Raw genomic sequence first — 26,875 nt, 5'->3', positions numbered from 1 at the left:
TGCACATAGAGAGAGAAGGTAGAGATGTGTAATTGTGAGGTGTGTAATCTCACCCCATTATGCCTTTATTTATAGTAGTAAGGAAGGTTAATTCCTTACCCTAATAGGATAACTCTAATAGGATAATATCTAGTCTTAAGAGATATGGTAGAATCTCATAAGGATATCCTAGATATGTTAGGATTTACATAATCACATTCCTAATCTAATAGGACTGCAACAAACTCTTATTTACAGGGTAAACTTAGATGTGTAGTTGAGTATAAGTAGAAAAATTCCAATTAATATTAGAAAAATTCAACTAATCTTAATTAAAATTAACTTAATTGCCAGAATAATTTTGACTTAGACCTTATATAATATATTGTCACATCCCGGCCCGGGGCGAACCACTTCTCGGACCCGTTTCACCACCGTAGAACGATATTGTTCGATTTGGGCCTTGACCACGCCCTCACGGTTTTGTTTCTGGGAACTCACGAGCAACTTCCTAGTGGGTCACCCATCATGGGAGTGCTCTGGCCACCTTCTCACTTAACTTCAGAGTTCCGACGGAACCCGAATCCAGTGAGCTTCCAAAAGGCATCGTGCTAGGTAGGGATGAGAATATACATTTAAGGATCACTCCCCTGGGCGATGTGAGATGTTGCAATCTACCCCTCATATAAAAATTTCATCCCCGAAATTTCAATACTGACTACCATCAAAGCCATAAAACAGACGTGGATACATATCTCGCATACGCTTTTCTGTCTCCCAAGTGGCTTCCTCCATTGAGTGGTTCCTCCATAAAACCTTCACCATCCGCACGGTCTTGTTCCTAAAAAGCTTATCCTTCCAATCAAGGATAATCACTGGAACCTCATCATAGGTCAAATCTGGATTGATCTCCAGTGGCTGAGGAGGCATTACGTGTGATGGATCAGAAACGTACCTCAGTAACATCGATACATGAAACACATTATGCACTATGATGAGGTTCCAGTGACTATCCTTGATTGGAAAGATAAGGTTCTTAGGAACAAGACCGTGCAGATGGTGAAGGTTTTGTGGATGAACCACTCAGTGGAAGAAGCCACTTAAGAGACAGAAGAGCGTATGCGAGATATGTATCCACGTCTGTTTTATGGCTTTGATGGTAGTCAGTATTGAAATTTCGAGGTCTATTGATGCACAAAATCAGCGAAGACTTTGGTACAACAGAAAGTGTCAGGTTTTGTGACCTTCGCTTGGTTGCTTCGGTCACTAGTGAGGATAAGTACGTAAATGAATAGAGACATAGAAGCAAACACAGGATGTACGTGGTTCACCCAGATTGGCTACGTCCACGGAGTAGAAGAGTTCTTATTAGTAGTGAAGGGCTTACACAAGTACAAAGGATCAAGCTCTCAATTTAGTGAGTTCTTGTGAATGATTTAACACAAATGGCATTAGCCAATATTGTGGGGGAATGACCCCTATTTATAGAAAAACTTGTAGCTTTGTCACATTGACATGTGTCATGTTATGATTGGTTCTTGATGTCGACACGTGCTGCGCTCTGATTGGCTTCTAATCTTGACACGTGTCGAGTAGTGATTGGCCTCCTGGTCGGAGGGGAACTCTTCTGGGTCCTTGACAGTATAGCGTTGGCCGGTGCTCGGTAGTTTCGGGATTGGTCAAGTATGGTACAAACAGTGCTCCCCTAAGTTCCCGAGTGAGGGAAACTCCTCGGTTGGGGACTTGCAAGATCCAATCCCTTGAGTAATCACGAAACTTCTAAGTACCGAAGTGTGGTCTGATCTTCATCTGCCCTTCTCTGGAAGTACCTTTCCTCCATCCGGGAATGGTGTATTTAGCTGATGTTGACGCACAAGGTAATGTATCAATTTCACTTGAAGCTTAGTTGTAGTTTCGGGCTTAGTCAAGTGTGATACAAACCCTATAGTAGGAGTCCCCCAAGTCGCCGAGCTAAGAGATCTGCCGAAAGAGGTGACAGACAAGGTAAGCAGTCAAACTTCCAAGTAAGCAACCCAGGATCAGAGGTTTGACTTCGGCTTCCGGTTGATTGTTCTCCTTATCCTTATCTCTCATTCAACTGCCAGGATAAGGAGAAGCAAATGGATAAGAGATGATATGAGATACTTTTGCTTTTGAAGAAGTAACTTTCCACAGGTTTATTCTTGAACTGTGCTTGAGGGTTTTCTGGTGCCCTTCAGAGTATAAGGCCGACTCAAAAATTTGAGGGTCAAAACAAGTCCATCAAATCTAGAGTACGTTCGACCTTGATGATATGGGATACTTTTGCTGTTGACGGAATAATGAATGTGGTATGGAAAGGTGTCGTGCTATAGTGATCTGTTTCAGCTCACCGTTGAACCTTTTGCTTCAATCTTTTGCATGGCAGAAGTGGTGTGCAACCTTTGCATTTAAATGGTCCTTCAGAACATTCCTTCATAGTGACTCATCCATGCTTGGCAGCTTCAGTGTAAAGAGCCAATATCTGATCAACTGTCATGAGGTATTTGCCGGTGGAATTCGTGACCTTGACAGCAGTTGAGGATGAGTACTCGAGAGCAATGCTAAGTAAGCAACCAGGCAAAGGCTCCAGGCAATCAGTTCCAAATTAGAGGTTTGATTTCAGGTTCCGACTGACTGCTCTCTTTCTCCTTGTCCTGCAGGTGTGGACAAGGACAAAGACAAAGATAGGGAGAAAGCATGATATGGGATACTCTTGCTTTCGACCCTGATGATATGAGATACTCTTGTTCTTGGTGTGGCTTATTTGCTGAGGTATTATCGGGGGGAAATACAGCTGAGTATTTCGAGAGGTTATGTTGAGGGTGCCTTTTCGAATGCGAGAAAGGGTTGAGCATTTTTGCAGGTTTGCCTGTTCGTTGAGGAGGGAGGTCAATGTATATAGGGATTTCAAAATAACAAGTAGTAATGATATTCCTTTACCCTTCTTGGTCACAGCAATGTAGTGGGAGCTGCCAGCTTCACGTGTTTTAATTTTGTCAGAGCACTTTGAAAAAGTGGTATGTGGTATCTGGAAAGCTGATGTTACGTGTGAAGATTACAGACAAGCTTTATCTAAGGAAATCTGGCTCTTGAAGTTCTGAGAGTTGTGCCTCTTCGGTTTTCGAACAAGCAATCCCGTCGAGGATCTGACTCTCGAGATTCGGAAAGCGGTGCTACTCCGGTTTTTGAGAAAGTAATTATGTTAGGAGTCTTTTCTCGAATGTGAGTAAAGGTTGGACGTTCTTGCCAACCTGTCTTGCCGCAAAACACGGAGGTCGACACACATAGGGACTTTCCAGTTGTCAAGCAGTGGTGCTGTTCCTTTACCCTTATGGGTAATAGTAGGGTAGCTGGAACTTCGAAATTCTCGTGCCTAAACTTTGTCAGAGATCTTTGATAAAGTTATATGTGGTACCCGAGGAGTTGATGGTGCATATGGAGAGCGGTGATTGAACAGTAAGATTCACGTGCTTTCTACTTCACCAGAAATCTTCGACAGAGTGCCCGTAATTTCCGCAAAGCTGATTGCGCATGTGACAGGTGCTGACGAGGCTGAAAAAGCAGGTGCTTCTTCGATTTCTGAGATCGGCCCTCGTGGTCTCTGAGCAGCCCAGCTTTTGAGAAAGCAAACGCCTCTTCGATTTCTGAGATCGGCCCTCGTGGTCTCTGAGCAGCCCAGCTTTTGAGAAAGCAAACGCCTCTTCGATTTCTGAAGCTCCGTCGAGTGCAGATTTTTATAGAGGCTGGCATTAAGTTCCACAGCACACCTGAATCTCTACCAGTAGAAGCTCATTTCTTGCACTTCTAAGATCTTGATTTGTCTGACCTCTTCCTTCTTCAACACATTTGAAAATGTCTGGACCCTCCGACCGTCGTTTTGACCTGAACCTTGGAGAAGAGACAGCCACGCCTTCTCCAGACAACATATGGCGCCCATCCTTCATATCCCCTACTGGTCCTCTTACCGTTGGGGATTCTGTGATGAAGAATGATATGACCGCTGCAGTGGTGGCCAGGAACCTTCTCACTCCCAAAGATAACAGACTACTTTCCAAACGGTCTGATGAGTTGGCTGTTAAGGACTCTCTGGCTCTTAGTGTTCAGTGTGCAGGTTCTGTGTCTAATATGGCCCAACGCCTATTTGCTAGAACCCGCCAAGTTGTATCATTGGCTGCTGAAGTGATGAGTCTCAAACAGGAGATTAGAGGGCTCAAGCATGAGAATAAGCAGTTGCACCGGCTCGCCCATGACTATGCTACAAACATGAAGAGGAAGCTTGGCCAGATGAAGGAATCTGATGGTAAGGTTTTACTTGATCATCAGCGGTTTGTGGGTTTGTTCCAAAGGCATTTATTGCCTTCGTCCTCTGGGGCTGTACCTGGTAATGAAGCTTCAAATGATGAACCTCCAATGCCTCCTCCTTCTGGGGTGTTGTCAAGTACTGAGGCTCCGGATAACCACCCTCCGGTGCTTTATCTTTCTGGGGCTCTACCGACTGCTGAGACTTCCCCTAAGCAACCTTTGTGAAGGCTCCCTTTTGTTTGTTTATTTTGACTCATGTATATGTACATATTTGTGGCTTATCGAAAATATTAATAAATAAGCTTTGCTTCATTTCAATATATTGTGTTAAATACACCAAAGCCTTCTTCATAAAGTTCTTTGAATTTTTGCTTTTGTTGAAACCTGTATTGTTGAAGCTTTGTGAGTGAAGCATGTAGTTTGAGGTAGTGTTCCCTTAATTTCCCGAGTGAGGAAAACTTCTCGGTTGGAGACTTGAAAAATCCAAGTCACTGAGTGGTTGTGAGACTGCCGAGTATTAAGGTGCAGTAGCATATGGTGGGAGTCCCCCAAGTCTTCAGGCGAAGAGAGTTGCCGAATGAGGTGTCTCGCTTGTTACTAATTTGTCAAAGTAACGAATCCTTGTTTCGATGTCACACATTCGCATATGCCTTGTCTAAAAATATTTCCAACTTTTGTGTGTTTGATGCTGCATGCTATTGACTAGACAAGATCAAGTGCAATTAGTAGCTTTTCTCTCTTTTTCATCTTTTTCTTTGGTGGAATTGCTTTTCGTTTCCACTAATCAGCCTGAGTGGATGCAAGATAACACCATTCTCTATAGCTCAGATCGCAAAGTCGTCTTCATGAAAGTTGTTCCTTATCTTGTGAACTACAACATCTCCAAATTTGAGATCCATCGGAGTAGTACAACTCCAGAAATTCAGGTATGATGAGTAACTGTTCATCAATTTTCTGTTAACCCGTCAGACTTGTTGTGAGCTTCTAAACTCCATTTTTTCTTGTTCATCTCAACATACTTTCTTCATCGAAGTTGTTCCTTAACTTGTGAACTACAACATATCCAAATTTGAGGTCCCTCGGAGCAGTATAACTCCAGAAATCCAGGTATGATGAGTGACTGTTTATCATTTGTCTGTCAACCCGTCAGATTTGTTGTGAGCTTTGAAACTCTATTTTCTCTTGCTCAGATCAGCATGCTTTCTTCATTGAAGTTGTTCCTCAGCTTGTGAACTACAACATATCCAAATTTGAGATCCCTCGGAGCTGTATAACTCAAGAAATTTAGGTATGATGAATGACTGGTTATTATTTTTCTGTCAACCCATCAGATTTGTTGTGAGCTTCGAAACTCCATTTTCTATTGTTCAGATCAGCATGCTTTCTTCATTGAAGTTGTGCCTCATCGTCTCTTTCATAACATATCAAAAATTCAGAATGAACTAATGGTTAAATATTTCCAGATCTTCGAAACATCATAGCAGCTTCGAAATCTGCAAGAATCCGACTGTCATGTTTGGAGCTTCAACACTTTAATTTCCGTCGCTCAAACAGAAATGGTTCCTTCTTGAAAGTTGTTCATATGCTCAAAAAATATAGGGTGTCCAAAATTCAGCTCCATTGGAGAAGAGCAGAGGTTGCAGAAATTTGATAGATGAAAGGAGGCGGAAGAGGGAGAGAGAGAAAAAGTCTCTTGGGTTGGATTTCTATTTTGGGGCAGATTCCAAGTTTTGTAGCACCTTCATTATTGATGAATTGCTTGTACTTTTGTCCATTATGAAACTTGGGACTTTGGCTTGTTGTTGGATCTATTATAATATGTTTGGGAACATATATAAGTGAATAAATAAGAAGGAAAATTTTGGGCCCTTGTGGGTGTAAAACAAAAAATGTTTATGTTTACCCAAGTGTTTTTGTACAAGTTCAAGGGCATCTTGGGTTTTGTGAACAAAATTTGTTTATTTGGAGCAAGGTTTTGTGTTGAAGCTTTGTAGGTGAAGCTTTGGAGGTGAAGCTTTGATGGTGAAGCTTTGTAGATGAAGCTTTCTGGGTGAAGCTATGTAGGTGAAGCTTTCTAGGTGAAGCTTTTTTAGGTGAAGCTTTGTAGGTGAAGCTTTTTTAAGTGAAGCTTTTCGGGTGAAGTTTTTTGGGTGAAGCTTTGTGGGTGAAGCTTTTTAGGTGAAGCTTTGTGGGTGAAGCTTTTTTAGGTGAAGCTGTTTGGGTGAAGCTTTTTGGAGGTGAAGTTTTTTTTTTTGGGTGAAGCTTTTTTAGGTGAAGCTTTTTGGGTGAAGCTTTGATGGTGAAGCTTTGTAGATGAAGCTTTCGAGGTGAAGCTTTGATGGTGAAACTTTGTAGGTGAAAGTATGTAGAGGGAGCTTTCTAGGTGAAACTTTTTTAGGTGAAGCTGTGTAGGTGAAGCTTTTTTAAGTGAAGCTTTTCGGGTGAAGTTTTTTGGGTGAAGCTTTGTGGGTGAAGCTTTTTAGGTGAAGCTTTGTGGGTGAAGCTTTTTTAGGTGAAGCTGTTTGGGTGAAGCTTTTTAGGTGAAGCTTTGTGGGTGAAGCTTTTTTAGGTGAAGCTGTTTGGGTGAAGCTTTTTGGAGGTGAAGTTTTTTTTTTTTTTTGTTTTTTGGGTGAAGCTTTTTTAGGTGAAGCTTTTTGGGTGAAACTTTTTGGATGAAGCTTTTTGGGTGAAGTTTTGGAGGTGAAGCTTTTTGGGTGAAGCTTTGTGGGTGAAGCTTTTTAGGTGAAGCTTTGTGGGTGAAGCTTTTTTAGGTGAAGCTGTTTGGGTGAAGCTTTTTGGAGGTGAAGTTTTTTTTTTTTTTTTTTTTGGGTGAAGCTTTTTTAGGTGAAGCTTTTTGGGTGAAACTTTTTGGATGAAGCTTTTTGGGTGAAGTTTTGGAGGTGAAGCTTTTCGGGTGAAGCTGTTTTTTTTTTTTTTTTTTTTTTTTTTTTTTTTGGCGCTTGACACGGTTTTGATCATGCATGTAGTGATAGAATTTGTTTCTTCTTATTGTAGATGTCAGAGCCTGGAAGTTCTAGTGATGAGGGCTCTTCTAGCTTTAGCTCTAAGTCTGAGTCTGCAATGTCGGAGTCTTCAGGGTCTTTGTTAGAGTCCTGTACTAGAGAAACATTGGATGATCTTCCCAACCGTCAAACTTTAGCTATTGCTAGTTCTTCCTCCATGGCGTTGGGTGAGGGGGTTTCTCCTGATATGTCTTTGCCTCGGCGGAGGCATGGTTATAAGCCTGCGCCATCACCTCAGAGTTAGTCTTCCAAGTATTGGCATTGATCATGTATTTAAATAAACAATCACGTAGGCCTGCCGTGAAGGCTTTGAGGGCAGTCTTGTCGTCTGCCTCGGCACACCGGGAGTATTCATGGCTGAAGCGGCCAGCATACATACGTAATGACTCGTCTGGCCTCTGGCGGATAGTGTACAGGTCATCTGCAGAGTGCAAACGATCGGTTTGGAAAATGTGTTGGGAAACAAATAGTTTCCTCAATTCCTCAAATGAGTCTACCGTCTCAGGTGTAAGACGACAATACCAATTTAGAGCTCCGCCAGAGAGGGTGGAGGGGAAGAGAAGACATCGCTCTTCGTCGGTGTGCATCCGGTATGCCATGGTGGACTCAAAGAGGTTAAGGTGCTCAATCGGGTCCTCTTTTCCAGTATAAAGTTGCAAGCCAAGCTTCTGCTTTGTCTTTGCTTGAAGGGGGGTGTTGAGGATCCTCCTTGTAAGAGGGCCAGGCCTGGGTTGGTTCCAGTCAGGTATTTCAGCCTGACGTTCAGCCTTCAACTTGTTTACTTCCTCAAGAAGTTGTAGGACAAGGGGGTCCTGAGCGGAGTTATGTGCCACTGGAGCTTTCTTTCGTAAATCTCCATCTCCTCTTGGAATTAGGAAGGTTTGATCAAGGGCATGTGATTTTTCCCTGGACTCGCTGTACTGGCTTCCAGGGTATGTCTGTCGGAACACCTCTGAGTCCCCTGTACCCTCATGTCTCTCTAGGACTTGTTGCACCTTCCCCAAGTTGGTGGCCGGCTCGGGCCGTGGCAGGGGACCGAGTCTCTCAGAAATCCTTGGGTCATTGATCTTTGAGCTTATATGGATGGAATTCTCTCGACGTTGCTTCAGGAAATCCCGATAATCGCGAAAGACGGCTTTCGATCCTTCTGCCCCTTCAGCAAAGAGGTGTCTCCCTCCGCTTCTCATGGTTCGGGTCGAAGCAACTGGGTTAAGAGAAGCCTCATGTTGATTATCAAATCGAGGGGTAATTTGTTCCCTATCAGGGATATCTATGTCGAATGCATGTGACCCTCCATGTTGGAGGGCACCCAGTTGATGGTTGACTTCCACGGGGGCAACAAGCTCGCGTGTCTGAGCTTGCCTAGCTTCGTGAAGTGTCTCGAAGAGCTTCTCATATTGCTCCTGGAGGACCTCATTCCTCATTGCTATCTTGTTGTTCTGAGCTTCCAACTCATCGACTTTAGCTTGAAGAAGAACTCGTTTTCCTCCCTTCTTTCGTTGTTTCGCACTATGTGCAAGGGGGGTGTCATTCTGTGTGCTGTGGCTTCCTTCGCTTCCCATGCTGGAGAGGGATGCCTGATCAAAAGAAAGTGTACGAATGACAGAAACCAGCTTGACACAGCTGAAGAGAGTAGGAATAAGTGTCGTTTCCCACAGACGGCGCCAAATGTTGATGCACAAAATCAGCGAAGACTTTGGTACAACAGAAAGTGTCAGGTTTTGTGACCTTCGCTTGGTTGCTTCGGTCACTAGTGAGGATAAGTACGTAAATGAATAGAGACATAGAAGCAAACACAGGATGTACGTGGTTCACCCAGATTGGCTACGTCCACGGAGTAGAGGAGTTCTTATTAGTAGTGAAGGGCTTACACAAGTACAAAGGATCAAGCTCTCAATTTAGTGAGTTCTTGTGAATGATTTAACACAAATGGCATTAGCCAATATTGTGGGGGAATGACCCCTATTTATAGAAAAACTTGTAGCTTTGTCACATTGACATGTGTCATGTTATGATTGGTTCTTGATGTCGACACGTGCTGCGCTCTGATTGGCTTCTAATCTTGACACGTGTCGAGTAGTGATTGGCCTCCTAGTCGGAGGGGAACTCTTCTGGGTCCTTGACAGTATAGCGTTGGCCGATGCTCGGTAGTTTCGGGATTGGTCAAGTATGGTACAAACAAGGTCAAAATTTTTATAAAGGGGTAGATTGTGACAACCCGTCCCTAATTTTCATATGTAATTTCTCCCCGAATATGTAATTTGACGATTATGCCCTTATTGGCAAGTGATGTGGACTTATTGTTATCGTTTTCCTTTTTGTTTCTCACTATCGCATTTAAATGTACACGTTGTTGCGGGTGTACGTAAATATTATCAGTACGAAAATACTATTCCGAATAGATTTTCGATACTCTTTTTTATACAAAAGTCTAAAGACTATCCCTAGCTTCTACCTAGTCCATCTTGTGCACCCTCCTCCATTATTTACTCCCTCACCTATCCCATCTCTCCCTCATTTCTGTCCCCCAATCAGAAAAGCAACCTCACATCACTCTCTCTCTCTCTCTTCTCTCTCTCCCTCGCCGAGCTCCCTCTTCCTCTCTACAACCTTCACAAAAACACACCAAAACTCACAAACATGACAAACCAACTACATCATTGTGTTCATCTCAGTCCCACGATCACAACCATGTCCTTGAAATATGGTGTAGACAAGTTTTGACTCACCAACTCGGAAGGTCGACTCGGCGAGTTCGACATAACGATTTTCAAGCCATTCATGGCTTAGGTAAGCCTCGAGAAACCCTTAGAACCTTCATTTCACTTCTATGGGTTGATATTGATCTCTTGTTTGTGTTTTGAACGTATGGTTTTACCCATAAAACTCAAGAAGAAAAAGAACCTGCATGTTTTTCAGTCAAGGACCATGACCATTTGGTCACTTTCAACCCATTTTTTCCAATCAAACTCGACCACATCTGGCTCCTACTAGGTACAAACTTATTCTCTACATTCCTAACTTCAAAATGGCTTTTGAATCACTGAGTTTGGTTAAGTAACGAGTTAGAAATCAACTCTAGAAGTTGGGAAGAAAATTTCAGTTTATGGAAAATTTGCAACCGTGGTCATTTGGCCACTTTCAGGCCAAATTTATGAATAACACGGACCATATTTGAACTTTTTGTGAATTAGGATCGATACATCACATTCCTAGCTTTAATTTGGTTTTTGTAGAAGTGAATTTGGTTGAGAATTGAGCTCGTTATGAGCTCTAGAAGTTGGCCAAAAATTTGCAAAAACTACAGAAAATCACGAGGAAGGCGAGTACACCTGTACTCGCGGGCGCGTGGGCGCGCGTGACCATTTTGTGCAGCCACTTTGGGCGGCTCGTGACGGCACATCTGGCCAGCGTGTGTTCAACAAGTGTGTGTTCGTGTCGTCGAGTAGATCGATTTCATATATTTAAACCCTAGGTTTGAGCAAACTATGAGGGTTTTATTTAGGTTTCCGTTATGTGCTTTAATTAATGTTATTTTAGTTATTTCGCATATAGGGGAAACTTATCCCGAGGATTTACGAGGCCAAGCTAGGCTCGGGGGCTACGACCCATCAACGTACTTGTGAGTGGGCAGTTGTTTTATACCTATACATATTTAAAGTTTCCATAAATGCGTATTTACTTCACTTTTATGCTTATTTTGTCAAGTATCGTTATTGTGATATATATTGTGATAAATGCTGCTATATGGCTAAGATATTACTGTCATGACATTCATACATACTTGTGTACATGCTCATCTTGCTGCACCCCGGTGTTAGTACTCGCCCCAGGGCCAGGGCCAGTCCTTCACGTGTATGTTCACATCGCACTGTTTGCTCACCATGGATCCAAGTTAGGTGCCAGTCTTGTCGGGTAGATTGCATTAGGCAATCCGACTTGTATGTGATGTGCTTCTGCATCAGTCTTCACGTGATCGTAGTACTAGAGCATATTGATTACACCCAGTCATGTTTGTGTCAAAAACTATTTGTTCAAACTTGTATGTCAGCTTAGATGGATGAGCACTTGGTTATACTTGATTATCACACTATTATTACTGTGGCATTTGATACATTACTTGGCATATTCCTGGTTACATTACTGCTATAATATTATCGAATTATTGTTTATATACCTGAGTAGTATGTTTTAAGAAAACTATATTTGTTTTATGGTGAGGGGTTAGTATTTTCAAAGTTAAGGGTTTTCTTATGAGCATTGTTTTGCTGACCCACTCAACTTTGTTTTTCGCCCCTCCAGGACCTAGATAGCTGTACTCTTTGTGGCACTCGAGGAATCGCGGCAATTCTGACATTTCTTTCTGTTTAGACGTACGAACTTATGACTATTATGTAATAAGTGTACTTTGGTTGTTTTGACTACTCTTCTGTAGTCTCACTGTCTATTACACTCTGAATAATTGTAGTGGGTTCAACTCACGATTGCGCACTTTTTCACTGTTTAGTTCTAATTAGTTTTAATTTTATTCACTTTTTGCATCACTTACCCTTATGGTTACGTCACCTCACGGTGATGGCCAACATGCTTCAACCTTTCCAGGTCGGGCTATGTCATATATACCAAAAATACTAATAAACCAGGGTAATAGAGCCACAAGATAAGTAAGGGTAGGTCAGGGTGTGCTTTTAACAAATTTTAGAATGAATAATTTTTGACAATAAAACACTTCTTTTTACACCATAAAATTGCTAATGAGTTTTAAAAAGGGAACTTTAACGAAAAGCTCCCGGTACTGTTCACTTTAACGAAAACCCATATTTTAACACTAAAAAGTTAATCTTGATACTATTCACTTTACCCTTTATTTTGTCCTTATCGTTAAAACTCAAAGTTTTCAAACCCTTTTCATTAGTTTTCCTTTTTAAAAACACTTGTTATGTAGAAAGCAAAGCACTTCCAACTGTAACTCTCTTAAAATTTTACCTAAAAGTTTCTACTTAATTATTGTGAAGATACATGTAGTAAAAGCGCTTTTTATTGAAGCAATTCCAAACCGACCCAAGAGAGTATTTCTGCTTCCACAAACTCGATTGTGAATGACCGAATAAGGTGAGCACTTCTATTAGAAGGTGCGAATAATGGGAAAGAAGAACTTGAGAAAAACAAAATTACTAAATCAGCGGAGACAAAAAGATAGTTGATAGGCAAACAGTTGGATGAGGAAAATAAACTTGGAATTTGGATAAAAATCAGAATTTATAAATTGACATGCACCAATTCCCTTGTTTGGATTTATAACATAGAAATTTAGAATTTCCGCATAGAAAAAAAACTTGGAATTTGGGACCTCCAATTTCCAAGTTTAAATTCGATGTAAATAGGTGTCATTTCCCAATTTCTATGATTGGGAATTTAAAATTAACAAATTCCGTTTTCAATTCCATTGTTCTTTTAGGTTAACCAAACAACAAAATTCACAAATTCTAGAAAATAAAATCCCGTCATTTCAATTTTCGTCATTTTAAAATTCCTTAGTAATCTTAAATTTCTTCATCCAAACATAGTGTAAATTTTGTAGTGCGTACGTACAGTGGCATTTGATGTGTCTCACGAGGATATGGGGTTTTCCACGTTAGGCATGTACACCATCGAGATCAGATCTTATCCAATAATTAGTGCGGCCTCTCATTGTCCTCAATTATTGTTTGACACATATTAAATTTATGATAATAAAGTTAAAAAAAATTAAGTTTAAGTTTATAAACACGTGTCAATCAATGATTAAGACTACAAAGAGGTCACATCCATTTTAAGTGCAAAAGATTTGATCCATCTCCACCTGAACAAAACAAAAAATGCATGCACTTCAGTATGCACTACATAATACAAGTAGTAAAGTAAAATTATTATTATTAGCACTCTATAAATTTAGTTAGTACGCTTTTTATAAAAATATTTTTCATTCTAAATAGAAAAAATTTGAAGAACACAATTAAATTTTTAGAATGTTAATAAAAATTTCCTACGTTAATAATAAACCAAAAATAATTTTTGCGCATTTTGTTTATCATTTAGAAAGGAAACTGTTATAAGTTATAACTCTTTAAAAATTTCATTGAACACTCCTTACAAGTACATTTTTTTTAAATATATAATTTTTGAAGTGCCAATAATAAATTTCTTTTAAGAAAATTCTCTTAAATCATATCTCCTTTATTTATTTATTTTTATGGAATTAAATCACTTCCCTAGTAAACTAAACCAATCGTTGACATGGTTGTTGATGAAATTTATTATACGAGACCGTATTTCCAGCACATCGAAAATTATAACCCTAAATTGGAGAAACACATTAAGCCACTACGACATCGTTTTTCTGAAGGCCAGTCTAAGTAATTAACTAATTATTCCCATGGGCCCACTTGCTGCCAAGCGATTCGAAAGAATATTCCGTCATCTTGTTTATGCAACCAAGAACAAGGCAACAACTGCATCTGTGTCCTTTCCCACCTCATTCCCGCGGCTGAGTAATAAAAGCAGAGAAACGGACGGCCACCACAACCCACCCCATATATCCGAAAGAAACAACTCACATGGCATTGGCTCTAAACAGCATAATCCCCCTCACCACAGCTTTAAGCCTAAGCACTTCTCTGCCCTCTCCCAGAAAGCCCTCGAGCCCTCAATTCCAACTGCATCACAACCGCCGTCAGAGAGGTCAGATTGTCCAGAGCGCTGCCTCTTCCTCCTCCAACACCGCTGTGTCAGATGTTAAGCTGCAGCTCCAGGAGGAGGACCCCAGCAATGGCTTCAATCCCATTTCCACTTTTGCTTCTGGTGAGTGTATTTTAAGCGCTTTTGCCAAAAATCTGCTTATTTACTTGGTTTTTGTGGGTTTTATTAAAATCGTATGATCGTTGTTGTAGCGTCAAAAAGTTTGCATCTTTGCATTGATATTTGGAGCAACAGACGGTATTTGGATTTGGGGTTGTATAGAAATTGAGTAATTGAAATTTATAATTTCTATGATCAATTTCCAAAGAATTTTCGGGCTTCCAATGGAAAATTTCCAGTTATTAGATATCCAGTTTGATATTTGGCGGGTGAATTTCCATTCTTTGGATTAGGGTGCACCACAGTTGATAAGAGTATAAGTCTGAAATTGAGTGATGAAATGTAATAACTTTTATGACTAATTTCCAAAGAAATTGCAATCTGCCAATCTAAAAGGGTCAGTTATTTAATATCCGGTTTCATTTATAGTAGAAAAGGCAATGGATAAGAGAGATGATGGTTAAATTTGTATTTATTATGTTAACTATTTGAAGTCTAGAATCTATAAGTTAATATATTTGACGTGCTGCTATAATTCAATTTCTCTTTTATGTGTTCAAGCGTGGTCCGAATTTGCCAGGAATGTGTCCGGTGAATGGGATGGCCATGGAGCAGACTTCACAAGGGAAGGGTGCCCAATAGAACTTCCCGAGAATGTTGTACCTGCAGCTTACAGGGAGTGGGAGGTTAAGGTTTTTGATTGGCAGACTCAATGCCCCACTCTTGCTAACCCAGATGAGCACATTCTTTTATACAAGAATATAGAGCTACTTCCTACAGTTGGATGTGAAGCTGATGCCGCCACTCGATATAGAATCATTGAGAAGAATATTGGTGGTCAGAGTAACGAAGTTTCTGCCTTTGCATATCAGTCTAGTGGATGTTATGTGTCTGTCTTGCCAATTCAGGATAAGGGTACGTATAAGTTACTGGAGTTAGAGTATTGCTTGATCAATCCTCAAGATAAAGAGTCTCGTGTGAGAATGATTCAGGTCATCCGCATAGAGAATCAGAAAATGCTGCTGGAGAATATTAGAGTTTACTGTGAGAATTGGTATGGGCCATTCAGAGATGGGGATCAGTTAGGTGGATGTGCTATCCGTGATTCTGCCTTTGCTTCTACGGCTGCATTGGAAGCTTCAGAAGTTGTTGGAACTTGGCGAGGTCCCAGTGCTGTTGCCAGTTTCAGTGGTACTCAGATTGTGAGTTATGGTCCTCCTCTTTTCGGTTTGGTGTGTATATTTTGCGTGATATGCTTAACCGAAGCTCAAGTCCTTGAATATCATTAAGTCTGCTTCATATGTTCAAATAATTCTTTTGTTTGGTTAAAAGTTAGGCAATTTGGTCGCTCGGGAGGTTCACTTCATTCTTTGTTTTTGTCACCGTGGGAATCACAAAACATCTACATATTCTCTCATTCAATCTTGATTGATCTTTTTGTGTCACTTTTTAATATCTTTCTTTGATATCTTCTGAAGTTATGGCCTCCTATCCATCCATTTGGTAAATAATTATTTATTTGTTGGATTTCTTGTAATTCCATGGTCTAATTAGTATATAATGTGAACTTGATAAACAGAATGTTCTTCAAGAACTTTTAGACAACAGCGAGCAGAGCTCCGTAAGAGATGAAAGTGGTCTCGTATTGCTTCCCAAGGAGCTGTGGTGTTCAGTGAAAGAAACTAAAGATGGTGATACATACAGCGAGGTAGGATGGCTGTTAGATCATGGACGTGCCATCACATCAAGATGCACCTTCTCAAGCACAGCAACGCCAAAGGCAAGTTAGCATGTATAGACTAGCTTACTATTGGTTTTGAATTTTTAGTGTAGCATGTCAGCAAGCATCCAATGACGAGGACAAACCAGCTAAGGATTCAGTCCCGACACATAAATTGATCATCGTATACAGGTTTTGAAAGATGGTTTCGTCTATTCATCTTTGGATACTGCTTCCATATTCATAGCTTCTCTGATGAAAATTGAAATTCATCTGTGTCAATCGAATTATTATTCTCCAAATAAGTTTCAGTCTGCATAATCCCTTTTGTTTTTAGTCTAGTCACGTAAATCAATTTGCAATTCAGATCACTCAGTGTCTCATGGACATTAATAAAGCAGTGTATACGCTTAATTTGACATCATTTTTCATCTCCTTTTTACAGGAAATCTCGGTTGCAAATGAAACTGCAGTTTGAAGGGTACATAGACATTTCGGATTAACTCCGACGCTCAATACGCAAGCTGACGCAAACACAAATCTAGGACTCATATGAAATGCATCTCAAGTTTCTCTTCCTTTTTTTTTTTTTTTTTGTGATGTATTTGATTAAATGTATAGCAATAAGCCATCCACATCAAGCGGCCAATATGTATGTAGAAAAATTGTGTCATTTTCTTCAAATTCATAGTATTAGTATACCACATGCCCTGGAATTTGGATCCAAATGGTTTCCAAGGTTATTTATTCAAACTTTTTATCTCCTTTCTTCACTTAGCTTTCATTTTCCAAGATATAAAGTAAACACAAGATTCACCAAGATCATTCTAATCGAAAACACGTGTATCCTTACATATGACCCACTTTTCACAAATGTTATAAATTTTTTTTTTTTTTTTTTAGTGATTTTTTTCCCTCTTCATTAGTAAGCGAGAAGTTTTAAGTTTGACTCTCGCAAAAGATGAATTTGAACCATACTACACTCTCAACAAGTTTAGTATAAAAATTTTATGATACGCTGCAGGGTAGAATATACTTGACTTTTTAATAGTTAAATAATAATTTATATATTTTTTAATAAAAATTTAACGGTTAAATGACTGAAATTATCTCTTATTTTGGAGTAGTATAGAAAGGGAAATGATAAACACACACCTTTTATAGCTTCATACACACCCCTGGCTAATCATGTCCGTTGTTTTCGTTTGATTTATTCAATCCGATGGCCTGAAACAAAGAGGGGTGTGGGAAAAGCTATAAAAGGTGTGTGAAAATCAGCTCCCTATAGAAAAACCAGTTAGCATCATTTGTTAATTGGAGGGAGAGACAAATTCCAGAGACATGCGCCATTGACTAAAACAAGCGTCCCACTCCGCCCGTTAATTCTCTCTAAACATCATTATCTAGATACCAAATCCATTGACCAAAAGAAAATCTTCTAGATAATAAATTCACTGTATCAAAAAGATTAGCAACTTTAAACAAACTGATATACCCGCAAAACTGCTTCGTTATTATAATATAAATACAGACTATCACAGTAACGATATACTCATTTTTTTCTTTATATAGGCCCCACTATTTAAACTACCGACACTCAAGACGTATCATAGTGAACAAATTGAAACCGTCTCCGAACCTGCAGACACGGAAAATCTACAACACTCGACATCAATCAATCAGAGGAACTTTATCCTTGCTCCAAACTTCTTTCTTTCTTTTCAATGTTGTAATCTGGTTACCTTCATCGCTATAATTATATGAGAGCAAGAAAATAATATTTAAAGGAAAACACCCACACACAAAAGCACAAAAGGTTAAGAGTCTTGAAATAATACTTCCCACCCTCAAAATATTGTGTGGTGATACAGCAGTACAAAAGGCATCACTAGACAAAAACAAAAACAACAGAAATCTCCCACAACTCGAAATATGCTGTCACCCTATTCAGATCTCCTCAATTTAGAGTTGCGGAATTAAGATTTGCTTCTCAAACTTCCACCACCAAAGCTCCTCTTCTTCCGACTTTGCTGTACAACCTGCCAATAGGATCGCGCGATTAATCACGGATGCTAGCATTAAGGGTGATGGGGGGAGGCATAGCATCTGTTTCGATTAATATTCCGCGTACAAATGGAGTTATCTGGATATATTGAAATGCGGAGAAGGATACCTTTACATGACGCTGGCGTGCTTTAGTTGGAAGCTAATGAGCTCCCGGTGCATCTCTCATGCTCACATTTAGACTATTCCTCATAGTCCGTCTTCCAACCGGCATGTTTCCTTTCACATTGCCCTTTTGCATCATGGCGACAAACTCACCGTAGTCAATCCTTCCATCCTACATACAGGGCAGAATTGAATTTTTGAGTAAAACTAATAACAAGCCTAAATCTACAAAGACGAAAGATAGTACAATATATGATTCTCCACCAAACTGTTTCCGGGAAGATATTCAGATGCAAATCAAACCCTCTGCATCTAATGCATGGCCATAAGAGTCGTAAATATGTTTGGTTGCTCATGAAATTTTATTGACTTACATTATCCTGATCAACTTCTTTTATAATATCATCAAGAAGGACGTCAGTCATGTTATGTTCTGTACAAGCTTGCTGGAGCTCATCAACTGTAATATAACCACTTCCATCCTTATCAAAGTATTGGAAGGCTGCAATCAGATGTTCTTCACGTTCTAGTTTGTTAAGATGAACTGTAGCAGCTATAAATTCACCATAATCAATTGTTCCACTGTTGTCCACATCAGCCTGGGAAAGAACGAAAAATGCTTAGCTTTGTGAAACATAAACAAAGTTGAACATAAATAACCACAATTTGAGAATTAGACAAGTAAACAAGCCAACTACAAATGATTCTGTTTGCAAACAAGCATCTTACCGCATCCATAAGATCACGTATCTCTGTATCCTTCATGGTAGAGCCGTATCTCCGCAAACCAGCTTTAAGTTCGTCAAATGTGATTGCACCACTATTATCAGTATCCATTGCCTGGAACATCTCTCTGAGCCCAGCAATCTCCTCCTCAGATAGGCTTTCAGCTATCACCTGGTAAAACGTAAAGCTAAAAATACCTTCAGAACAAGTTCTAGGATTCTAGTAAAGTGTCATGCCAAAAGTCAACATTAAGTATAAATTCTCTTTACAAGAAATACTAAGATTGACAGAAAACTCTAAACAAAGTGTTCCAGTCTCTCATGCACTTACCCGTAAAGCCATCTTCTTTAACTTGTTCATAGCAGAAAATGTTTTGAGACGAGAAAGTACGGCTGGATCTAGGGCTCTGTCAGGAGCAACCCCATTTTCGCAAATCCAAGGGTGGCCTAAAAATGGAAATCCATCAGTTAAAACCTTGATTAGCAAAAGTATGCAATATGTAAAAGACAATCATGATTAATTCCACTTCAACAGAATCTTTCTGGTTGTCCGTTTCCTAAAATTTGAAATCCCTCACATTAAAAAGGAAGGCTAAGCAATTGGTGTGAGTTGAAATGGAAGCAAAATTTCCCACGTCATTTGCTTCAAATTGATAATTCAGAGCAGACTTTGAAAGTTTATTCCTTTTTGTCAAAACCGCAACAAAAAAAAGTAGCCGTTTCTCTTTAAAAATTGAATGGACCGAGTTCAAATTAAAAACTAAACTTAAAATGCCTATCATAACATGTTTGTGCATGTAGTAATAATGACATGATCCATCCATAGAAAAGAAATGGAGTACAACCATTAACTAAAAACTACCTAATATTTTGTTGCATTAATTCACTAAAAATAACTTAAAATGCTAAGAAAAGGTTAAACATACATAGCACTTCATGAGCAGTCAAACGGTCTGAAGGCCTAGAACATAGCATATTCCGGATTAGGTCTTTTGCACTGTCAGATATTACGGGCCATGGCTCTGATTCAAAGTCAATATATCCCTTCAAGACCGCATCAAAGATCCCCTGCTGGGTTTCTGTGTAACAAACACAAAACAGGTAAACTTTTCAATAAAAGAAAACATGGACTAATCTCTGCTTCTTGAAAATATGAAGCCACCATTACCTGCCCAAAATGGTGGCACGCCGCTGAGCAGAATATACAGTATAACTCCAGCAGTCCACACATCTGCTTCAGGTCCATAATGCTTGAGGAGTACCTCCGGAGCAACATAATATGGGCTTCCGACCACATCAGTGAAAACTTGACCTGGAAAGGACTTAATAGAGTTTAACAGGCTTGCAATTAAAGATAACATTTGTTTCTAAATGACAATAAGGACAATGCCTGCATTCCAGTTCTTCAATAATTATCTAGAGGCAATGCCAATAAATTCAGAACAGGAATTATTCAAATTTATTACTATATACGCGCAACGCAAGTCTAGCTACTCAAATCCACGTGAACACGATATAAGATATGCCAAACTACTTTTTGTTCAATATTAAGTGAAGTAAACTAAATTGTAGCTAATATTAACAAACAAAATGAAATTATTTTTGTTTGTTTACCTGGTTTGAAGAAAACTGAGAGTCCAAAATCAATGGCCTTGAGAGAGAAATCATCGTCCTTGTTAACCAACAAGAAGTTTTCAGGTTTTAGATCCCTATGCATGACACCAAGTGAATGGCAAGCTTCAACAACCCCAACAATAATCCTTGTTAGCTCAGCTGCCTTTCTCTCACTGTAATGTCCTCTCTGGATGATGCGGTCAAACAACTCACCCCCAGAACAAAGCTCCATTACAATGTGAACATACAGTGAATCCTCGTAAGCACCCTTGATTGTCACAATATTCTTGTGACCAGCCAAATGGTGCATTATCTGAATCTCCCTCCTAACATCGTCCACATCCTCCTTTGAGATCAACTTCCTTTTGGAGATAGACTTACATGCATACTGACCCCCAGTAGCAATCTCAGTGCATAAATACGTAGTCCCAAATTGTCCCTGTCCTAATTTATGACCCAACGTGTAGAGATCACGAATGTTGGCGGTCTTGTGACCCAAAACATAATAACTTTGGTTATCAGCACTTCTCCTCATGGTGTTATCTTTCCTGGGACTAATGAGGGGTGGATGACTATTGTTGGTTTTGGTGTTGGGGCTGTCTTGGGATTCTTGGTGACCGTGGTGCTGCGATTTCAAGCTGGACTGGGAGTGGTCAGAATTCGAATGGTCAGAAGCGGTGTTGGGCTTGGAATTGGAAGCAGATTGCTCTTCGGGCTGGTTGTAGCCCTGAAAATATTTCCCCCTGAAAGATCCACGGCATGTGTTGCCCATGAAACAATTACAAATCCCCACAGGACTTTTTCACAGACTTTCCCTCACCGAATTGATTTCTCATCAATTCAAACTGCCACCATACAAGAAGTGCATAAAACATTCAGCCAAAGCTAAAACAATGAACAATCATGGCTGAACCAAAAAACAAAATACAAGAAAATCACATCTTCATAATATGCAGATCAGAAACATGGGCCCCACAGGTTCATATGAATCTATAATCACTAACCAAGAAAGCCAGCAAAAGTATAGAAATTGAAATTTTCATGCACCCAAGGAAAAACCTTTTCATTTTCTTCACCTTTTCCATCATACAAATCAATAACACAAGATTATGCAAATCAATCAACAAGTTATTACAAACTAACCACACAGATCAAATCTTTATGCACAAACAAAACAACCCATTAACCAGAAAAGAAAAAAAAACCAAGATTCAGATACAAAAAGTCAGATTAAAGCAAGAAAGCAGATACATTTTTAGAGAGAGAAGGAGAAAGATGGGGACTTTACCAGTTGAAAAGACGAAAGGAATGGAGGGTTGAATGAATCAAAGCGCAAGGGGAGGAGAAGAGGAAGAAAATGAGAAGAGGAAGAAAATGAAGTAAACAACTCTCCAAAACGATAAAATACGGTGATTAGGAAGATTGGGATTTGATGATCTAAAAAAATCAATCAAAAAGCCAAAAGCTTTTGGGAATAATAATCTTTACAGCTAATGATTTTGATAAAATAAATATGTGGTTTTCCAAAATTGTATATATTTTCGGTTATTTTAGGATGGTGCTGCTGGGAAACATCGGATCGGAGGTCAGTACTGGACCAGCTATTTAAGTTTCTAACCTCCCCTCTCACTCTTCCCTCTCTATCTTCTCTTTTTTATTTTTGTAATTAATTAATTAAATAAAAAAATAAACAGCTTTTTTATAAATAAATAAATAAATAAAATTGCTACAAGCATTAAATAATCTGAATTGAGTTAGATTATTCCATTCTAATTCGAGAGACGTTTTGGTCTTTGGGATGTTCACTTTTATATATAAACTATCTCTTATTAATTCAGATTATCTAATGTTCATAATATTTATTGAGATCTCTTTAATAAGTTTTTCTTTATTGGTTAATGTTAAGCAGATCAAAATTTTAAATCAAATTATATGTTACTAATATTATTTTTGGATGAAGAAATTTCAGATTACTAAAGAATTATAAAATGACGAAAATTGAATTGACGAGATTTTATTTTCTAAAATTTTTCATTTTTTTTGTTTGATTAGCCTAAAAGAAAAATGGAATTAAATACGAAATTTGTTATTTTTAATATCTTAATCATAGAAATTGGAAAATGACACATATTTACACGGAATTTAAACTTGGGAATTAGTGGTCCAAAATTTCAAGTTTTTTTCCACGTGAAAATTCTAAATTCCTATGTTTATGAATTCAAATAACGAAATTGGTGCATATCAATTCATAAATTCTGACTTTTATCTAAATTTCAAGTTTATTTCCCTCATCAAACATAGTGCATCGAAAATAAACAAGTTAATCAACGATTAAATAATAATCTAATTATTAACAATCACATCATTTAATTTATAAATTTAATTTAAAATTTTTAATCTTCTTAGTATTATCCTTTTATTTTTCATTAACTATTTATTCATTTGATTTCAAAAATCTATTTATTCATTTATTTTTGTCTGAATAGTAAGTAGGCGGTTTCCACGAACAGGGAGAGGGAGGGTTAAAAAAGGAAAAGTAGCCATGTTGACTTGCAGGTGGATCCACGGTGGAAATGGTGAGTTCCCAGGGGATGCGCGGGGATTGGTTCCGAGAAAGCGAGTGTGATTGGTGCGTGCCGAACACGCGGTAGGTGTGAGGAGAGGTTTTTGTGTTGGTCAAAATGTTCGAGCTAGTTTTTCTGGGACGATAAACTTGAATGAGGATCATCTCCGGATCCTATTTTAGGGATTTTGAGGATCTTTCAATCACGTATATTCATTGTACATTATACGATTAGAAATATTAAAACTAGAAAATTATTATTGACATTTCAAAATTTTTATTATTTAAAGAAAAAAAAAGAATATAACCCCAAAAAAATGCTAACAAGACTTTGCCAAAACGGAACTCTTCTTGAACTCTATGTCACCTCATATATTAATACTAATTTTCGTGCCAAAATTTGTAAACTGTGCTAAACCACAAACTCTCTTCATGATTTATGGAAAACTCACTCGGGCACAAGCAGGGCCGGTCCAGAGATTTTTGAGGTCCGGGGCGACGTCAAAAAAAGTGCCCAAACTTCATATAAGAAAATTATTTATTTTCACACGTAAGACATTGATAAAATTATACTTAGAAAAACACTTCAAACTCAATAATTTAGATACACAAAAAGACTAATTTATTTTGTATTGAGAGAAGAAAACCAAACAACTATGGGCTTATAAGTAGATAGATGATAAGTTTTGTTTTCCATTTGAACTTTGAAAGTGTTTTTGTATAAATCAATAGGTGTTTTTTCTTATTTACTAACCTTGTCAATATGGGACTAAAAAAATAATGATGTTTTCGAGTCTTTAATTGATATGTATTAGTAATGAATGAGCATTAAATTAAATATTTTGATAACACGTCATATAATTTACAAATTTGCGCTACAAATTTGGTCTACGTATTACTCATTGTTGAAGATTAGACTTGAATTGAAACGAATATTTAAAAATAACAAGCTATATAGCTACTAGCTAGTAACTAAAAATAAATTAACAACCAAACAAAAATTTGTTAAAATTGAAAAAAATAAACATGCCCATAGCGTTTCGAACTTAGGACCTCTTGTTAATTTTAAACAACAAAAACCATTGCTGCTAATTAAACTTCTTGATCCTTTAACCAAATTTTATAAATTTATACTCTTCTGAAAAGAAATTTGTAAAAATTAGAAAGTAAATAAGCACATGTGGTGTTTTGAACTCAAGACCTCTCATTATTTTCAAATGACCAAACCACCTCTTCTACTTAAATTTCTGTGTCATTGAACCAAATTTTATAAATTTATACTCTTATGAAAACATATATAAATATACCACCCTAATAATTTTGATGCCCCTAATATTTTTGGGCCCCGGACGGTTGCCCTGCTTGCACTGGGCCTGGGCCGGCCCTGGGCACAAGCCCTTGCGATTGTTGAAGAGGTTGCCTCCAACCCAATTGCCTCCCATTTTGTACACCGATGGAGGAGTTTTTTTTGGGGTGAAGAGCAACTCAACCCAATTGCCCTTGCAATCAGATGATGAGTAGAGATGATCTAATCTAACGGCCATATGATTTTCAGATTTGGATGTTTTTCGGTAGACATAATCTTGAAAGAAGACTTAAAAATAGATGGTTCAAATCGTTAAAATACATTACAGAGTAAATCCACAAAAATATGTGTTTAAAATTAAGAAAATAATGTTGTGGATGCAAATTTTCTCCGCTTCGGTCTTGGACGATTTTGCACCTACAAAACAACTAGCACCTTAGGTTAAGGCCAAGAGCCTCACGCGCCCACGATGAATGGGGGGGGCTTTGGCCGAAGAACCTCCGATGCCAAAGTTAGAATTTTAGAGAGAAATAGTGTTTAGAATATTTGGGATTTTTTGTAAGAGAATTGGAACTAGTGTTTTGTGAAAATGGGACCCAATTTATAGGAGAGGAAAAGGTGATTTATTTTGGGGGGTTATGGAGATAATGGGCTAGTTATTTTGGGGAGTTATGGAAATAATTGGCTAGTTAATTAGCAAATAGTAATAACCTAATTAACTAGCTATTTGAATGTCATAAAAAGGGGGAGAAAATGGCAGCAACAAACAGAAAATAAAGGGCATGGCCGGCCCTAGTGGGTTTTTGGTTATAATTTGGAGGTTTAGTTGATAATTAAGGGATTGATTAGGTAATTAATCCCTTAATTAGTCAATTTTAGGAAATATGAAAGGAATAAGTATATTATTTAGCTAATTGATTAGCTAAATAATGAAATGGGAAATATATGAATAAATTAGCTTTTAAGTTGATACCTATTTTGGGCACTTTTGACTTGGTTGAAGGATAATTGTCTGCTGCTTGCGCGTAGGAATCCCGGTATACCTCAAGGGTAGTTTTGTCTTTTTTTGTCAAAAATCCACGTGTCGCCTTGTGATTATTTTTGGCTCCACAAATGCCCCCACACCTGTTGGGCTGCTTGTAGGAAAGGGCAACAGGTGTAGAGATTTTCTTGCTTTAGGAAACTTAAGACTGCTTCCTATTTTGATGTTGATTCTCTCTTTAAATGGAAATTAGATCCTTCTAGGAAAGGGAAATAAATTTCTCTCAAAGCCTATTTAAGTCCACCTTAAGTGGGTTATTAAATCAACTTTGGAGAGCGATTTATTCTACCCAACAAGAGAGAGAAAGTTAGAGGATATTTGTTTCCCCTCCTCTAGCAATCTTCTACATCTTGCCCGTGCAAAGGACCGTCTTTCGTTGATTTCTTCGTCTTTTCCGTGCCGCACCGATGTAAGAAAAATTTAATTTTTCTTGCCTTTTTCTTGGATAGTGCTATTGCAGGGCAGCCGTCGGGGTGGTCCAGTACGTCGGCTGGCATAGGCCAGGAGTCGGCTCGGCATGGGCCGATGAGGTATTGTGGTAGGGACCACTGCTTTAAGCTGCTTGACTTGGCTAGAACCAAGGGCAGCTTGTGCAGCTGGGGTCGAGGATTGTGGCGCTGGGACGCAGTGCTAGGCGAGCCGCATGGCTCATGTCCTTTGGGCTCTTGGACCTGACTCGGGCCAGGCTGGCGATTGAGAGAAATAAGGAGATTGCGGGTCTCATGGGTTGCTGGAATGTTGGGCATGCAGGCCTCCTACCTGCTGGAATGCTGGGTTGAGCTCCCCTGCTAAGTACCATGAATGTCGTTAGCTGCTTAATCCTCTTTGCTGAAAGAAATGTGGGCTGCTCCGGAAAGAGGAGGTAAAGAGGATCAAGGCAGATGCATTGGCTCGTCTGATCGCTGTCGTGGAGCTTACTATGAATGAAGATGGAAAGAAGAGATCTTCCCCGCCTGCTCATGAGATGCTAGTTAAGAAATAACTGAAGACTTCTTCTGCTGCTCATGAGGGTCTGCTTGCTACCGAGAGGTATGTGATTGACATGACTTCTTCCAATGGGAAGAAAAATAAGGCTGCTAGATCTGAGCATGTGGCGTCTTCCATGTTGAGAATGGCTAGTACAATTGTGGATAAGATTGCTCAGCGTAAAGGTTTTATCATGCCCCCAGTGCTGAAGTCTGTACCAGGACGTTCTTTGGGAGCTAAGTCCGGTTCACTTTTGTAGAGACTTGCTATTATGAAGAGTGGTAAGGTGAACTCTGCTGCTAAAGTGGCGCCAAAGCCTGCTCCCTTTGCTGCTGAAATTGATTCGCCTCAGATCCAAGATCTTAAGCTTGCAATTTCTGAGCTTCGTTTTGCTGCTTATGCTAAGAAGGGAGTGGATAAGCTGCAGCGCGTCCGTGTTAGTCTGCTTAAGAAGAATGAGCAGCTGAAGGGTGAGAATGATGGGCTTGAGGTTTTAAGACCTTCTCTATTTCTCTGGAAGAGTTGCTTACTTTTACTTTTAAGGCTTCCATTGGTGAAGTAGTTGGAGAAGTTAGTGCCCAGACTGGGGCAGCCGGGGGTGAAGCGCC

At 39.1% G+C, this 26,875-nt stretch overlaps 3 protein-coding genes and 1 long non-coding RNA gene across 5 annotated transcripts; 2 read left to right on the top strand and 2 right to left on the bottom strand.

The window, feature by feature from the left end:
* The first annotated feature begins 5,006 nt into the window (after nt 1–5,006).
* Nucleotides 5,007–6,170, top strand: LOC126584619 (uncharacterized). Of its 2 annotated transcripts, XR_007610039.1 has the most exons (4): nt 5,007–5,228; nt 5,336–5,409; nt 5,493–5,590; nt 5,766–6,170. It is a non-coding gene; the product is annotated as an uncharacterized LOC126584619 (long non-coding RNA). The 2 variants fall into 2 exon arrangements; XR_007610038.1 differs by having other exon boundaries at nt 5,007–5,409.
* A 1,419-nt stretch (nt 6,171–7,589) lies between these two features.
* LOC126584618 (uncharacterized) lies at nt 7,590–8,934 on the bottom strand. Its single transcript, XM_050248948.1, has 2 exons — nt 7,848–8,934; nt 7,590–7,746 (listed from the first exon to the last, which is right to left on the bottom strand). Coding segments are annotated over exons 1-2 (1,041 nt in total). The 5' UTR covers nt 8,888–8,934; the 3' UTR covers nt 7,590–7,745.
* Nucleotides 8,935–13,807: 4,873 nt separating this feature from the next.
* On the top strand, nt 13,808–16,651 carry LOC126585746 (uncharacterized). The gene is made up of 4 exons (XM_050250247.1): nt 13,808–14,165; nt 14,724–15,364; nt 15,742–15,942; nt 16,328–16,651. Exons 1-4 carry the CDS (start codon nt 13,922–13,924, stop codon nt 16,358–16,360), a joined length of 1,119 nt encoding a protein of 372 aa, XP_050106204.1. The 5' UTR covers nt 13,808–13,921; the 3' UTR covers nt 16,361–16,651.
* A 1,043-nt stretch (nt 16,652–17,694) lies between these two features.
* LOC126585744 (calcium-dependent protein kinase 26) lies at nt 17,695–22,001 on the bottom strand. Its single transcript, XM_050250246.1, has 9 exons — nt 21,679–22,001; nt 20,391–21,235; nt 19,945–20,088; nt 19,703–19,855; nt 19,108–19,223; nt 18,781–18,948; nt 18,426–18,650; nt 18,056–18,223; nt 17,695–17,921 (listed from the first exon to the last, which is right to left on the bottom strand). The coding sequence occupies exons 2-8, from the start codon at nt 21,160–21,162 to the stop codon at nt 18,089–18,091; spliced, it is 1,713 nt and encodes a 570-aa protein (XP_050106203.1). The 5' UTR covers nt 21,163–21,235; nt 21,679–22,001; the 3' UTR covers nt 17,695–17,921; nt 18,056–18,088.
* Between the last annotated feature and the right edge of the window lie 4,874 nt (nt 22,002–26,875).

This window comes from Malus sylvestris, chromosome 10, assembly GCF_916048215.2.
Source record: "Malus sylvestris chromosome 10, drMalSylv7.2, whole genome shotgun sequence".
Taxonomy (NCBI): domain Eukaryota; kingdom Viridiplantae; phylum Streptophyta; class Magnoliopsida; order Rosales; family Rosaceae; genus Malus; species Malus sylvestris.
Note: the sequence above shows the minus strand (reverse complement) of the source record. Positions and strands in the feature narration are given on the sequence as shown.

Excerpts from the sequence above, each read along its gene's own strand:
- LOC126584618 (XM_050248948.1), bottom strand. The coding sequence starts at position 8,887 with ATGGGAAGCGAAGGAAGCCACAGCACACAGAATGACACCCCCCTTGCA.
- LOC126585746 (XM_050250247.1), top strand. The coding sequence starts at position 13,922 with ATGGCATTGGCTCTAAACAGCATAATCCCCCTCACCACAGCTTTAAGC. Across the intron at positions 14,166-14,723 it reads CATTTCCACTTTTGCTTCTG|CGTGGTCCGAATTTGCCAGG; the intron begins GTGAGTGTATTT and ends TATGTGTTCAAG. Across the intron at positions 15,365-15,741 it reads GTTTCAGTGGTACTCAGATT|AATGTTCTTCAAGAACTTTT; the intron begins GTGAGTTATGGT and ends CTTGATAAACAG.
- LOC126585744 (XM_050250246.1), bottom strand. The coding sequence starts at position 21,162 with ATGGGCAACACATGCCGTGGATCTTTCAGGGGGAAATATTTTCAGGGC. Across the intron at positions 19,856-19,944 it reads CGTGCCACCATTTTGGGCAG|AAACCCAGCAGGGGATCTTT; the intron begins GTAATGGTGGCT and ends TTTGTTACACAG. Across the intron at positions 18,224-18,425 it reads AAGAAGTTGATCAGGATAAT|GATGGAAGGATTGACTACGG; the intron begins GTAAGTCAATAA and ends CCCTGTATGTAG.